General features: G+C 45.1%; 1 protein-coding gene across 2 annotated transcripts in view; it reads left to right on the top strand.

The window, feature by feature from the left end:
- Positions 1-17047, top strand: part of LOC134603625 (rho guanine nucleotide exchange factor 15-like) — an 84454-nt gene that overhangs the window by 47661 nt on the left and 19746 nt on the right. For both annotated transcript variants that reach the window (XM_063449774.1, XM_063449773.1), the window contains exons 4-5: positions 12001-12037; positions 14634-14689. In XM_063449774.1, coding sequence (XP_063305844.1) covers positions 12001-12037; positions 14634-14689 — 93 coding nt within the window. The remainder of the gene's footprint in view (positions 1-12000; positions 12038-14633; positions 14690-17047) is intronic.

Raw genomic sequence — 17047 nt, forward strand, 5'->3', positions numbered from 1 at the left:
TCACATTCACGTAAAAATTATATATTCACAATCAATCCATTCAGGGGAACAACATATCAAAAAAATGGCATGAATCAGACCAGGGGTTCAGAAGTTAGTAAAGTATCTTTTGGGGCCTGGCTGGCAGCATGGCTATCTGGCCCAAACTGGTTTTACAGAGCCCTCTATCCTGGAGACAATGGGGACAATAATCCAATTATATCCAGGGATAGAGGAAGACTCCATTGAGCACATGTTACCAGTAAAACACAAAAGGATACAAAAATACATAACTCCTATTATACTGAATTGAACGGGCCAAATCTCCCAGGGTCCATAGTCACAGGGCAAGAGGCGAAGTCCTCTCCAGGCCCAAGTGGCGAAGGGCACTTCGTCACATTACCGATTGCAACAATGTTGCAATCCTTAATGGGAGCCACACGACCTCCTGTGTGTAGTCTCCCTTCGGTAGTTTGTTCGTTTCACGAACAGTGTTGAAATTCACTGTTCGTGAAACAATTGCATGAATGCTGGCAGTTTTCATGCCGCCAGCATACGAACGCTATAGTTCACCTGAACCACATTACACATACATACGCTTGGTTCTTAAAGTGGTACACACATATGTAAGCAAACATAGTTTTAAAGTGGCTGCTTTTGCCACACCTCTGCTTTACCTGACCGATCAGTGGGGTACCCCCAGACACAGAGAACCCTCTGCTTTACCGGACCCATCAGTGGGGTACCCCCAGACACAGAGAACCCTCTGCTTTACCGGACCCATAAGTGGGGTACCCCCAGACACAGAGAACCCTCTGCTTTACCTGACCCATCAGTGGGGTACCCCCAGACACAGAGAACCCTCTGCTTTACCTGACCCATCAGTGGGGTACCCCCAGACACAGAGAACCCTCTGCTTTACCTGACCCATCAGTGGGGATTGGGGAACCCCCAGACACTGGGATCCTGGGTGGGAGCTGTACCCATAGACCTGCCGTTTGAAAATAAAAATATTCATGATGTAAAACGAGGCTATTCTAAGTGATATTTCCTTTGCCGTGGCTTCCCACCGCTATTAATGTCAGGTTTTTATTATTAGTGTGGAAGCCCGCAGTGACACAGACCTCATTTTTAGAGACAGCTGATGGATGACAATGAGTTACTGGAATCTTGTATTTTCTAATTATACTTGCTGGCCAAGAACTCCGGGATTCTTTAATAGTTCCTCATTATATATATACAGGGCCGGATTAACATAGGGGCTGATGGAGCTGCAGGCCCAGGCCCATGGAATAGGCCCATTTAAAAAAAAAAAAAAAAAATGTTTTTTTTTTTTTACACATTACTCTTAGGTTTGCCACCTCACTGGTATTTTTCCGGCAATACAAATGCAGGTATTTTTCTCAGAATAAATGGAGATTACTCTGCAATACCAGCACCGGCCAGTAGGGGTCACTGTGTGTGGAGAGAGGCAGGGATAGGAAGTTACAGCATATCCCTGCCTCTCTCTACTACTTACTGATCCGTGGGGGAGCAGCTACACAGCACAGAGTCCAGACAGCAGCTCTACAGCTCAGGTAAGTGAGGGATGGGGGGAAAGGCAGCGGGGACACATGGGGACACTGAGACACTAGGGGACACTAGGGGACACTGAGACACTAGGGGACACTGAGACACTAGGGGACATATGGGGACACTGAGACACTAGGGGACACAGACACTAGGACACACTGAGACACTAGGACACATGGGGACACAGACACTGGGAGACCTGGAAACACTGAGACACTTGGGGACACTGGAAAACATGGGGACACAGACACTAGGGGACACTGAGACACATGGGGACGCTGTGAGACATAGTGTCTCCGTGTCCCAATGTCTCAGTGCCTCCCAATGTCCCTATGTCCCCATTTCTCCCAGTGTCCCACATCCAGTGTCGCTAGTGTCTTGGTGTCCCCATGTCTCCCAGTGTCCCCAGCCAGTTTCCCCTAGTCTCCCAGTGTTTGTGTTCCCATGTCTGTGTCCCTAGTGTCTTAGTGTCCCCAAATGTTTCAGTGTCCCCATGTCTATGTCCACAACTGTCCCCATGTCTCCCAGTATCCCCAAGTGTCTGTCTCCCAGCCAGTGTCCCCTAATCTCCCAGTGTCCCCTAGTCTCCTGTGTTCCCATGTCTCAGTTTCCCTAGTGTCTCAGTGTCCCCATTTCTCCCAGTTTCCCTAAATGTCTCAGTGTCCCCATGTCTCCCAGTGTCCCCATGTCTCCCAGTGTCCCCATGTCTCCCAGTGTCCCCATGTCTCCCAGTGTCCCCATGTCTCTGTGTCCCCGGGTCTTTCAGTGTCCCCATGTCTCTTAGTGTCCCTGGGTCTCACTGTGTCCCCATGTCTCACTGTGTACCCAGTATCCTAGTGACACGGGGACACACTGAGACATGGGGACACTGGGAGACTAGGGGTCTGGGTGACATGGGGACACTGACTCTGATACATAGGGACACTGAGACACTGGGTGACTTGCGAGACTGAGACACTGGGAGCAATCCATCTATGCAGCAGAATCAAACGGTGAGTAGTTTGTTGGTGATTTTACAGAATTTTCTCTGATGTCACTCCTTGTGATTATACAAATGATTAAGGCTGGTATTTATTTTCAAAAAAGGTGGCAACCCTAACTACTCTTCACATACTCTTGCTTAAAGGAGCACTATAGGGTCAGGAACACAATCATGTATTTCTGACCCTATTATTTTATATCAACCACCCTGGCCTCCTCTTGACTCCCTAAATATAGTAAAATATGCTGCTGGATCTGCCTCTGAACTGACTGTCTGCCGACATCATCAGAAGTGGTGGTCTGAGCAATTACAATACTTCCCCATAGGATTGGCTGATACTGTCAATTAGGCAGATCAGGGGCAGAGCCAGCACAAGTCCAACATAGCCCTGGCCAATCAGCATCTCCTCATAGAGATGCATTGAATCAATGAGGGAAGTTCTATGAGGGAAGTTCCGTGTCTGCATGCAGAGGGTGGAGACACTGAATGGCAGTGCTGCACACTAGGCAGTACTGCCACAGGAAGCACCTCTAGCAGCCATCTAAGGAGTGGCCAGTGGAGTTATTTTCTCTGAAAAGACAGTGTTTATTGCAAAGGGCCTGAATGGAATGATTCTACTTACCAGAACAAATACAATAAGTGGTAGTTGTTCTGGTGACTATAGTGTCCCTTTAAGTTTGGAAGCTTAAGAGGGATGTATGGGAACAAAACTTGTGTGGACTGGCTGACAATAAAATTAGTTTAGGTAATGCAGACGTTGGTCTCTCTAACACTGTGGCATGTCCCCTTTCTTTTACACTTACTACATACACCTTTTCTCTGTCCCAGACTATATACCAGGAACTTCTGCCTGCTAGTAAGAAGGTAAGGAGACAAGTGGACCAGCGAGTGCTAGGGGACAGTCCTTAGAAAGCATGGAGTGAGCGCATCTGTGGCAAACCTAGCCACTTCTGGACTATATTCATTGCAGGTTGTCCGTAGGCTGAAGCTATACTATGTAACGTTAACTGTATATGTATTTTCCTATGGCCGTTCGCATGCGGACAGCCGTATGCTGCCAGCATACAAAGCATTCATACGGCGAAACACGGCTATCCTGGCCGTTCGCCGTACGAATGTGGACTCCCCAGGTAGACCACACATTCACAGGTCGTGTGGCACCAATTACCCGGTTGCAACATTGTTGCAATCGGTAATTAAGGGCTCTCCTAGGTGGCCGTCGTTCGACTACCGACCATGCGGCGGTCGGCCATCTTGGATCCTTTGTCTCTGCAGCGGTGTTCGGTCGTCGAGAGCCTGGAACTGAAAACGGCTACTCAATGATCCGAACACCGCTGGACTTCTAGAGCGTTCGGGAGTTCCGCGTTCGGTACATTATGTGTCCCGTACTTATTCGGTACTTTTAAACCCACTTTAAGGTTTAACTGTATTATGTGCGGCGTTCGGTCAAATCAGCTGGGATCGGAGCGGTATTCTCCCAAAGTGTGCGCCCCGACCCCAGCTATCTACCGAACGTTCAGTTATTCCGAAGTACCGAATATTGTGTGAATTACAGATTTTAATGTCAATTGTCGGTTTTGCTGCACGAGGGGATAATCCACTTAATCGTCCATTTTAGTGGGAGTATCCTTCTCGTGCAGCAATGCATGTTGGGAAAGTCACAGTGCATGTTGGGAGAAATCCCCTGGAATTACTGTATGGAAACCCCTTGCATGGGGAACTGTATAAATATGCTGCCTGTGAATAAACCGAGTTAGTTGACTCCCAAACTGTGTTTCGTCCGGTTATTGGGAGGATTGGGGATATTGCCTTGCTTTCTACTCTGACTGTGGATTTCCTAGATGTACCAACGGATATCGTATGCTGATACATTGCATTCCGTTACAATTGGTGGCAAGCGACGGGATCCGAACCTTACAGCCGAAAAAGCAGCGTTCGTGGAAACTGGAACGACCGAACAAGGAAAGCAAGGGCAATTCGTATGGAGATTGATTATACCATACTAAAGCGACAAACTTTAAAAGAGCTACTGGAAGCCAGGGGTAAGATAGCCAGCAACAAGTCTAAAGCTGTGCTGATCGCTGAACTGATGGAGGAAGACCGAGCCCGCAGCGCTACACCCCCACCAGCCAAGGAAGAGACCCCATTCCAAAAAGAGCTGCGAACCAGGTTGGAGTTTTTACCGCAACCAGTACCGCTGGAAATACTGACCGTGATGGTATCAGATGTACAGGATTATCTGATGGCGACCAGCACACCAGCAACCCCGCCTAGGGCAGAGTCTGTTACTGCCTCCACCTACGGACAGGTAAAGCCCAAAGTCCCACATCACGCCTTTAAAGCGTTTTGTGAAGAAAAGGACGAAATCGATGGGTATTTGCAGGACTTTGAGCGGCTGTGCGATCTGCACGATTTGGAGCCCGCAGTATGGGTGCCGCTGCTGGCAGGCAAATTATCGGGTAGGGCAGCTGAAGCCTACCGTGCTGTACCCCGAGAGGACAGTAAGGATTACCCTAAAGTGAAGAGGGCAATCTTGGAGAGGTATGCTATTACCCCAGAGGCATACCGGCGGAAATTCCGGGGCTTGCGCAAGCCTGAGAAAGATTCTCATGCAGAATGGGCGCACAAGCTGGACCAAGCATCGCTAGGCTGGATACAGGCCAGCAACGCCACTAACATGGAGGAGTTGAGGCAGTTAATGCTGCTGGAACAATTTTTTAATGGTTTGTCCCCAGAAGCACAAGAATGGGTGAGAGACCGGAAACCCCTCACCCTACCCGAAGCCGCTAAATTGGCGGATCAACATTTTGATGCCAGGAGACATCACGGGGCCCAAACTAAGGCCCTCCCTCGGATTACAGGGCCACCTAATAATTTTACCCCTACCAGCCCCACCGTACCCCTGCACAGGCCGGCACTGAATACTCCACCAGCCCCCTCCCGATACAACGGCAGGGCTAACATTCAGTGTCACACCTGCAAGCAGTGGGGGCACATTTCTCGAGAGTGCACCCAAAACCGGAGCCGACAAGCTTGGAATCAGGTGCGACAAAATTTGGCACCCAGGGCTGCTGCGCACCATTACCAGGTAGCACCCGCCACCCAAGACGTGCTGAGCGCTCAAATCGAGGAGCCTCTGGGGGTACTGCACGAAGTAATGTCAGTCCGAGCCACCGACAACCGACAGCACCATCGGCAGCTAGTGACCCTGGAGGGAAAGGAGGTGCAAGGGCTCCGGGATTCGGGAGCCACTTTAACTTTGGTTGCACCACATTTGGTACCAGGCGCAACCCACACTGGCGGCTCCGTGGCAGTACGGGTGGCCGGGGGAGCAGTATACCAACTACCTACTGCCAAAGTTCATTTGGATTGGGGTGTGGGAGAGGGGACCGTAGAAGTGGGGCTGATGCAGAATTTACCTGCTGATGTTGTACTGGGGAATGACTTGGGCCAAATGACTTCCGCTTTTATTCCCCAGACTCCGTACCAGGAGGCCCTTCCCGTAACCACCCGGCAACAGGCTCGCACCACGGCTACACCAACGCACTCTGAGGCTCAGGTAAGAGACCATGTTCCCCAACTGACCCCCATGTCCTGGGATACCCCGACTACCTTTGCGACCGAAGTCCAGACCGATCCCACTCTCCAAGTATATAGGGACCGGGCACAAACCGACCAAGCAGGGTTAGAGGGGGAGCGGTTCATCTGGGAAAGAGAGTTGCTCTACCGTGTCACAGCAAAAGATGTGGGGGGGTCTGTCACCTTAACTAATAAACAGCTAGTGGTACCCCAGAAGTATAGACAGGAGCTGCTGCGAATTTCTCATGACATTCCCTTGTCCGGACACCTAGGGATGACCCGTACCCGATACCGTTTGACCCATGCCTTCTTCTGGCCCGGGATCTCTCAGGATGTGCGCCAATATTGCACCTCCTGCGACGTCTGCCAGCGTGTAGGTAAACGAGGAGATCGCCACAAAGCCAGGCTATGCCCCCTGCCCATCATAGCAGAACCCTTCAGCCGAGTAGCAGTGGACATCGTAGGTCCCCTGCCAAAACCCAGTCCCTCCGGCAAAAGGTATATCTTAACTATAGTGGACTACGCCACCCGATACCCCGAAGCCGTGGCCCTCTCTAATATCCACGCTGAGACCGTAGCAGAGGCATTAATGAAGGTATTTTCCCGAGTAGGTTTTCCCCAAGAGATAATCTCGGACCGAGGTACCCAATTTACGGCCGAGGTTACCCAACATATGTGGAAGGTGTGTGGCATTAAGCCAATAGTTAATTCCGCCTACCACCCCCAGTCCAATGGGCTTTGTGAGCGGTTCAACGGGACGCTGAAGCAGATGCTTCGGACGTTCGGGGAGACCCACAAAGACTGGGAGAGGTTTCTACCTCACCTACTCTTTGCCTATAGAGAGGTCCCCCAGGAGTCGACAGGATTCTCCCCGTTTGAACTACTGTTTGGGAGGAGGGTGCGAGGACCCTTGAACTTGATTAGGGAACACTGGGAGGGAGAGAGTACCACTAACGAGACCCCTATCGTGTCATACGTCCTGGAGTTCAGGGACCGTCTGGAGGCGCTGACTCAGGCTGTGCACACAAACCTACAGGCGGCCCAGCAACGCCAGCGCCGCTGGTACGATAGAGGAGCCAGGGACCGCAGCTTTCAGGTGGGACAGAAGGTCTTGATCTTAAAGCCCGTCCGCACAGATAAGCTGCAGACCGTCTGGCAAGGCCCATACCAGGTAGTGGAGCAGCGATGCGACACTACCTATGTGATCGGCCCCTGCTCAGGGGTAGGGAAGAGACGCATGCTCCACGTGAACATGCTCAAACCCTACCATGAGAGGATAGAGGATGTAACGGCCATATGTGCCTCCTCCGTAGAGGATCAGGAAAATCTACCTTTACCCGACCTACTAGAACCCGAGGAACAGATAGAGCCCTCCCGGGGAGTTCAACTGGGGGAGCGGCTAAGCCCCCAGGAGCGTGCCCAGGTACAGGCGCTGATTGTAGCCAAGGGGACTACCTTCTCCAATTTACCTGGGTACACTCCGCTAGCCACCCACCGAGTGGAGACCCCAGGACAGCTACCTATGCGCCAGGCTCCATATAGGGTTCCGGAATCCGTCCGGACCCATATGAAAGCCGAACTGGACGAAATGTTGCAGCTAGGGGTTATCGAACCCTCCGATAGCCCCTGGGCATCGCCGGTAGTCCTGGTACCTAAAAAGGATGGCACCACCCGATTCTGTGTTGACTACCGGAGGCTAAATGACAAAACGGTGTCTGATGCCTACCCGATGCCCCGGATAGACGAGCTGTTGGATAAGATGGCACGGGGCCAGTATCTCACTACCATTGATTTGTGTAAGGGGTACTGGCAGATCCCACTAGCCGATGACGCCATCCCCAAGTCGGCGTTTGTCACCCCGTTTGGCCTGTACCAGTTCAAGGTCATGCCTTTCGGGATGAAAAACGCTCCGGCTACCTTTCAGCGGATGGTAGATCGGCTACTGGACGGTTTTCAGGAGTATGCCTGTGCCTATCTAGACGATATAGCCGTGTTTAGCCAGACCTGGGAAGATCACCTACACCACATAGGGGCGATATTAGATCGCATTGGGGAGGCCGGGTTAACGCTAAAACCTAGCAAGTGCCACATAGGTATGGCCGAGGTGCAGTACCTGGGCCACCGTGTAGGGTGTGGGCAGCAGAGGCCCGAGCCAGCCAAGATTGAGGCCGTAGCCAAGTGGCCTACCCCCAGGACTAAGACCCAGGTGCTGGCGTTCTTAGGGACAGCCGGCTATTACAGAAAGTTTGTCCCTGACTATAGCACCCTGGCCAAACCCCTAACCGACCTGACGAAGAAGAACCTTCCCCGACTGGTTGTCTGGGCCCCAGAGTGCGAGCAGGCATTCCAACAACTCAAGACTGCTCTCACTAATGCTCCTGTGTTAACTGCTCCTGATCCAACTAAAAGATTTCTTGTTCACACAGACGCTTCAATGTTTGGATTGGGGGCAGTACTGAGCCAAGTGGGAGCCGATGGCGGAGAACACCCCGTAGCCTATTTAAGCCGCAAGTTGCTGCCTCGTGAAGTGAGCTACGCCGCCATCGAGAAAGAATGCCTGGCCGTGGTGTGGGCCCTTAAAAAGTTACAGCCATATTTGTACGGACAACCTTTTTCCTTACTCACAGATCACAACCCGTTAGTGTGGCTAAACCGTGTGTCTGGAGACAATGCCAGGCTGCTGCGCTGGAGCTTGGCGCTGCAGCCCTTTGACTTTACTATCCATTACCGGCCAGGAAAACAAAACGGTAACGCTGACGGGTTATCCAGACAGACTGAACTCGAGAAGTGATCTGTGAGTACTCTCCCGGACATCCCCAAGCCGATCCGTTGGGATCAGACTGTGTATGCCGGCTTGGTTCTGGGGGAGCATTGTGGCAAACCTAGCCACTTCTGGACTATATTCATTGCAGGTTGTCCGTAGGCTGAAGCTATACTATGTAACGTTAACTGTATATGTATTTTCCTATGGCCGTTCGCATGCGGACAGCCGTATGCTGCCAGCATACAAAGCATTCATACGGCGAAACACGGCTATCCTGGCCGTTCGCCGTACGAATGTGGACTCCCCAGGTAGACCACACATTCACAGGTCGTGTGGCACCAATTACCCGGTTGCAACATTGTTGCAATCGGTAATTAAGGGCTCTCCTAGGTGGCCGTCGTTCGACTACCGACCATGCGGCGGTCGGCCATCTTGGATCCTTTGTCTCTGCAGCGGTGTTCGGTCGTCGAGAGCCTGGAACTGAAAACGGCTACTCAATGATCCGAACACCGCTGGACTTCTAGAGCGTTCGGGAGTTCCGCGTTCGGTACATTATGTGTCCCGTACTTATTCGGTACTTTTAAACCCACTTTAAGGTTTAACTGTATTATGTGCGGCGTTCGGTCAAATCAGCTGGGATCGGAGCGGTATTCTCCCAAAGTGTGCGCCCCGACCCCAGCTATCTACCGAACGTTCAGTTATTCCGAAGTACCGAATATTGTGTGAATTACAGATTTTAATGTCAATTGTCGGTTTTGCTGCACGAGGGGATAATCCACTTAATCGTCCATTTTAGTGGGAGTATCCTTCTCGTGCAGCAATGCATGTTGGGAAAGTCACAGTGCATGTTGGGAGAAATCCCCTGGAATTACTGTATGGAAACCCCTTGCATGGGGAACTGTATAAATATGCTGCCTGTGAATAAACCGAGTTAGTTGACTCCCAAACTGTGTTTCGTCCGGTTATTGGGAGGATTGGGGATATTGCCTTGCTTTCTACTCTGACTGTGGATTTCCTAGATGTACCAACGGATATCGTATGCTGATACATTGCATTCCGTTACAGCATCATTAGACGCATTTATGTCAAGCTCAGAATGCTGCCTGCATAGTATGCCCTTAGTTGGCCAGCCTGCATTATTGGCGGGCAGCCTAACATGCATTCATGCCAGGCTGTCCTTCAAATTCTTTGGACAGACATGCCCCCTTTTTGGGCATGTTCTCCCCTTTTGGCAGTTCTGGTTACGTGATTTGCACCAGTGGCCCACCCTTTTACCCCGCCCATTGACTTCCTTCTTCACTGGACACTGCTGTTAGGGGGTATGGATTTACTTGAAAGATGAAAACATAAATTAGAGAGAGATTAGCATGGAGTATGTGTATTCTTATAGCTGCATCCGATGAGTTTCCCTCCAGCACTCCATCAGATACATGACGCTTGGGAGGTATGACTGTTTTAGTGTTTTTGGTCGATAAGATTCCGTAATTAGGCCCATCATAATTGTCAGCACCAGGCCCACTGGGCTCCTAATCCGGCCCTGTATATATATATATATATTTATTATACGTTATAAATTATACCTGTATATATTAAATATTATATGTTACAAATTATACCTGTATATATTAAATATTATACGTTATAAATTATACCTCTATATATTAAATATTATATGTTATAAATTATACCTCTATATATTAAATATTATACGTTATAAATTATACCTCTATATATTAAATATTATATGTTATAAATTATACCTCTATATATTAAATATGATATGTTATAAATTATACCTCTATATATTAAATATTATATGTTATAAATTATACCTCTATATATTAAATATTATAAATTATACCTCTATATATTAAATATTATATGTTATATATTATACCTCTATATATGAAATATTATACGTTATAAATTATACCTCTATATATTAAATATTATACGTTATAAATTATACCTCTATATATTAAATATTATAAATTATACCTCTATATATTAAATATTATATGTTATATATTATACCTCTATATATGAAATATTATATGTTATAAATTATACCTCTATATATTAAATATTATACGTTATAAATTATACCTCTATATATTAAATATTATACGTTATAAATTATACCTCTATATGTTATAAATTATACCTCTATATATTAAATATTATACGTTATATATTATACCTCTATATATTAAATATTATATGTTACAAATTATACCTCTATATATTAAATATGATATGTTATAAATTATACCTCTATATATTAAATATTATATGTTATAAATTATACCTCTATATATTAAATATGATATGTTATAAATTATACCTCTATATATTAAATATTATACGTTATAAATTATACCTCTATATATTAAATATTATACGTTATAAATTATACCTCTATATATTAAATATGATATGTTATAAATTATACCTCTATATATTAAATATTATACGTTATATATTATACCTCTATATATTAAATATTATATGTTATAAATTATACCTCTATATATTAAATATGATATGTTATAAATTATACCTCTATATATTAAATATTATACGTTATATATTATACCTCTATATATTAAATATTATATGTTATAAATTATACCTCTATATATTAAATATTATATGTTATAAATTATACCTCTATATATTAAATATTATATGTTATAAATTATACCTCTATATATTAAATATTATATGTTATAAATTATACCTCTATATATTAAATATTATACGTTATATATTATACCTCTATATATTAAATATTATATGTTATAAATTATACCTCTATATATTAAATATTATACGTTATATATTATACCTCTATATATTAAATATGATATGTTATAAATTATACCTCTATATATTAAATATTATACGTTATAAATTATACCTCTATATATTAAATATTATATGTTATAAATTATACCTCTATATATTAAATATTATACGTTATAAATTATACCTCTATATATTAAATATGTATAATGAGTTCTACAAGTCACATGTGAGTGTTTATACTAACAATTCAAAAACAGATAAATTGCAATAATTCAGTGTCCTGTTTTAACCCATTTATCGTGTATTTTTTATTTAGATTTAATGGACTCCTCTCAGGAAAGCTCTGTATTCAGGTGAGGATTCCCACTGATAAAGTGAAGGAAAGAGTTGAATGTCTGTGAATGAATGAAATGATTTGGGGGTACTCACGTGAGGGACCCCTGACACCAGTAAATGTGCTAATTTTATTGTCTAAAATATCACAGAAAAAATTCAATGTATCCTTCTCCGTAAAATGTTTTATAAATTAATAGCTTCCATCGCTGGGGAGAAAACGTGTGATGATGGGATTACCAGCACTATTATATCATATCTCACTTAATAATACACTTTACTGCAGGAACCACTTGCCTGCTTATTTTTTATCCCTAAGTCTGCAAATGTTTTTTTTTTTTTTTTTTTAATAACTATTTTGGGAATAGTTTTAACTTTATTCTTGTTATTGTAACGAAAATATACCCCAACTCGCAGGATTCAACTCGACAAAAGACAACACAGAGGAGAGATACGTCTACCGGACCTTAGAATGGCCGGACTCTACGTATATGAGAGGAGACAGAGTCAGGAACGATCCGAGGTCAAGGGCACAAAGAGACAGCGTAAACTAGGACTAGCCGGGGTCTGGTACACAGTAAACAGCAAGCCGGCAAACAGAACAGATAAGGATAAAGAGATAACGTAGTCAGAAGCAAAGCCAAGGTCAATACGAAGGAACACAACTGAACACCACAAGCGCTAAAGGGAACTGAAACAGAAACCACGATAGGGCAGGGAGTAAAGGGAGAGGTAAGTTTAAATAGCTTCTAAACTAATGTGATTGGCTCCTGTCATATCCACACCCCCAAAAGGTAAGTGTATGGGGAGTGTGGCATGACAGGGGCCAATGGGAGCCTTTTGGCAATTTAGGCTCCCACTGTCTCTTTAAGAGCGCGCCCGAGACTCGCGGCGCACTCTTAGATTCAGGCGGGACACGTGACCGCTTCTCACGGTCACTGCCCGCCTTCCTATTGAAGCCGTCGGATGAGCCGCGCGCGGCTCGTGCAGCAGCAGGACCGCGGTCGGCTCGAAGAGAGGACCGCGGTCGGCCCCTGGATAAGGTAAGTAATTGTAGCGGAGAGGCAGTACAATCCGCAAGATCTCCGCTGGTAGACAGGAACACAGGCAATAATCAGCATAGGCAGGTACAGCATACAATATTCCAGGTAGCGTAATAAGAATCCTTCCCTCCCAAGAACTAGACGAGACATAGGCTGGGAGTCAACTGAGTGCTTTATTCCAAGTTCCAGCATTTATGCAGGTCCCCCTGCAAGGGGTTTCCATAATGACATAGCAGGGGCATTCCCCACATTTCTCCCATCATGCATTGCATTTCTCCCATCAGGCACTGCTGGACGAGAGGGATACTCCCACTGGAATATGCAGTTAAGTGGAGAAGAACTGACAATTTACATTTAAAATACATAACTTGGGTAATATTCGCTATATTAACATGGTTGGACGTTCAGAAGATAGCTGGGGTCCGAGCGCACATTTCGTGAAAGTACCGCTCCGATCCCAGCTTAAATGACCGAACGCCGCACAAAATACATATTATACTTATACTTGCTTCAAATTACCGATTGAGCTAAGGAGACCACATTACCGAAAGACCGGGGCTCCCGAACGGCTTGGAAGTCCAGCGGTATTCGCGCCATCGAGTAGCCGATTTTAGTTCCAGGCGCTCGACGACCAAATACCGCTGGACGAACAAAGGATCCAAAATGGCCGACCGCCGCATGGTCGGTAGTCGAACGACGGCCACCCTGAATCCTCTTAGATACCGATTGCAACATTGTTGCAATCCTTAATGGGGGCCACACGACCTCCTGTGTGTGGTCTCCATTCGGTAGTTTGTTCGTTTCACGAATGGTGTTGAAATTCACCGTTCGTGAAACGATTACCTGAAGGCTGGCGTTTACATGCCGCCAGCATACGAATGCTAGCATTCCCCTGAACCAGAATACACATAATACATACACGCTTGGTTCTTTTAAAGGGGTATACACATACATTAACAGTGTTTATACATACAGGACAATATATAGTGGCTGTATTTGCCACAGTAACGCTACAGTTATTACCGACCCACTTACGTCTGCGATGGAGACCTTTTGGGGCTAATTCACTCCTTTTCAGCAGAGACACCATTTGGGCTAATTCCAGGTCCTGTTCCATTCTGTAAAAATACTAGATTTAGAAATGTTGCTCTGAATAATTGCCTCCAGATTACCAGAATGACCCCATTTTAAACTCCATAAGGTGAATAAACCCAGGTGTTTTGCGAGAATTGCTTCTGGCATTATGAATAGTTGGAGATTTATTCTTTATAAAGGGAATCCATATTTTGTTTGTATGATAAGGGCACTTACCTGCACTGAAATAGACGACTCAGGTTGATTTGTACCTTATTCCCAAAAAGATTTTGAAAGCTGACAGTCCAACACTGTGTTGGCTCTCATCTTTGTTTCTCGGATTTGTCTTATTGTCAGTTTGTCTCTGTGTACATTTGTCTGCGTTCTCTGTTGTTGCCTGTAGCGATTGAATCTTCCTTTTATCTCCTCTCTTCGATATATTGTAACAATATTGAAAGATTTAGATTGTAACTGTGCTATTGCTTCTAATCACTGCTAGGTCTCCAACCATCAAGAGCCCAAGATCCATAGACTGGGAGTCTCACTTGCGGGACGGTGAGTGTATATGATCTGTATATCTTTTTTTGGTAATCCTATTAGCACAACAATGTTAATTAGTATTAGTTTACACTATTTTATTGTGTGTAAAATGCAGCCCTATCACTGCATAAATTAGCATCTGTCACGAGATATGAAATGCTGTGAAAAGTGGCGGCAAACGTTGCCAGGAATAAATATTGTGTTTTCTCGCATCCTCTTAAAATATTAATATCAAACACCAGGACCAGCATGAATTAAATAAATGACCGTACAAACACGCGGTGAGGGGTTTATTTTGAGCAGGTGTATTACCCCAAACGCGCAAACAAAAACTGCACCATTAAAAGATTAATTAAGGTGATTTCTGTCACTTTAATTCACGATTCCCAGCTCTGTTTTACATAAACGGGACTGAAAGCCCAACCCTTAGCTAAACCTCCGGCAGTCAAATGCCGTGATGTCAGCAGTGTGATGGCTCCTTCTGTTTGCGTTTCATTTATTTATTGTATCTTTTCACTTCTTGTCTTCATGACTACCTGTCTATGTAGTATTGTGGGATAGTCAAAGTTATTAAATTAATGTGGTTTGTAATTAAGCTCCCACCCGAAAAAACTAAAGATTTAGAGTTAAGGGTATTTTACTTAGATGTGATTCTAGCAGATTGTATGATCACATGATCAGGAATACTTGGGAATAGCATGATAAATGATGCACGTCCTGGTGACGTGCGTATGTCCATCAGATTGGGGAACGGTTTGCCAATACTTTTCCTATGGGTTGCACTGGGTGCCATGTGTATTGAGGCTCACATTTAGTTCTCTCCGCAGCACCCATGCCCCTAGTCTGGCCAAGGTTTGGGTATAGTGGCTCATCCCTCCACGGCTGCCTGAATAACAGTGCCTCCCTATTACAGACACATATCAGTATGTGCTTTTATAGCAGGAACAAACCGGCTTCCAAGGGAGGAATGAATTGTAGCAGATTAAGCACTAAAATTAGGTTAAGAATCACCATAAGTGATATGTTGTGACATAGGGCTATAAGATGCTTAGCCGACCACAATCATGTGATTAAAGCCCCGTACTGCCCACGTGAGATCGCTCACAGCTGTTAGAACAAGTTCTGTTAATGTACAGGAATGTTTCGGATGTATATGGGGTGTTTGCTAATTCTCATCGTGGCTGCTAGAATATTATTGACCTTTTGTTTGTTTTTTCTGGAGTAATTTGCTGTCACTATCTGTATTTTTATCGTCAAGGCAAAAAAAAAGTAAAAATTCAGAAAATTTCAAACAATAATATAACCACCCAAGGTGCAGTAAGGTTACAATAAAAGTGGTATTTACCTTTCCACGTTCAAAAGATCGGTATAACGATCGGTATAAAGGATTCCTCTTTATCCTCAAACAATATAAACAAACTAATGTATACCTAAAATACGAAAAACAACTCCTAGGGTAATACAGTAAATAAAATCTTCAACTATATATCATTGTAAGTGTTCCTACTGTATTACGCTATGAGTTGTTTTTCGTATTTTAGATTTACATTAGTTTATTTTGAAAATGTATTATTAATGTCTGGGCCAGTCTCGGAGCAAGATGGACACTCGTATTGTGGGAGCAGTTCTATAACGATAAATACTGCCTGACACAGGGACTGGGATACACCCATACCATAGCAGTGGGGTCTCATGTTCCATGCACGGCTGGACAGAGTATTGACAGACCCCAGGACAGCGGACGCGCCCCATTCCATGGACACTAGTTATCACGAGGGATCCAGTGCCCCAAGCCAGAGAGAGAGAAAAACACGCTCTATTTATACACTATTTTTGGTTCTTTCGTTTTCACAAATTTCTTAAGCAGACATTTACTGTAATCATCCAGTTTCGTCCAGTCCTGTATTCTTGTAAATCAGTTACTACAGAACATGTAGTCCTCAGTGGGCAATAAATGCTTTCTAATGTTTTTTTCTTTTAAATTGATTAAATTATCAGTTATTTCCTCACTACTGCCACATCGCAGCTCCTATCTCCAACATATGCCCCTACTGCCCCTTTCACCCACTACCGCCCTTTTACCCCTATACCTTCTACACACACTAAAGCTCCTAATATTCCATGCACCCAATAATGCCCCTTTCCCCCTGCAACCACTACAACCTCTATTACCCCTGAATCCACTACAGATGTTATTACCCCCTGCAACCACTACAGCTCCTATGCTCCTTATTCCTACTACAGCCCCTAATGCCCTCTGTGGCTAACAGCTCCTATCCATCCTCTGCACCCACTACAGCCCTATCCATCCAGCCCTATCCCCAACTACAGCTCCTATCCCTCCCCTGCACCCACTACAGCCCTATCCCTCCT

This window comes from Pelobates fuscus, chromosome 3, assembly GCF_036172605.1.
Source record: "Pelobates fuscus isolate aPelFus1 chromosome 3, aPelFus1.pri, whole genome shotgun sequence".
NCBI lineage: Eukaryota > Metazoa > Chordata > Amphibia > Anura > Pelobatidae > Pelobates > Pelobates fuscus.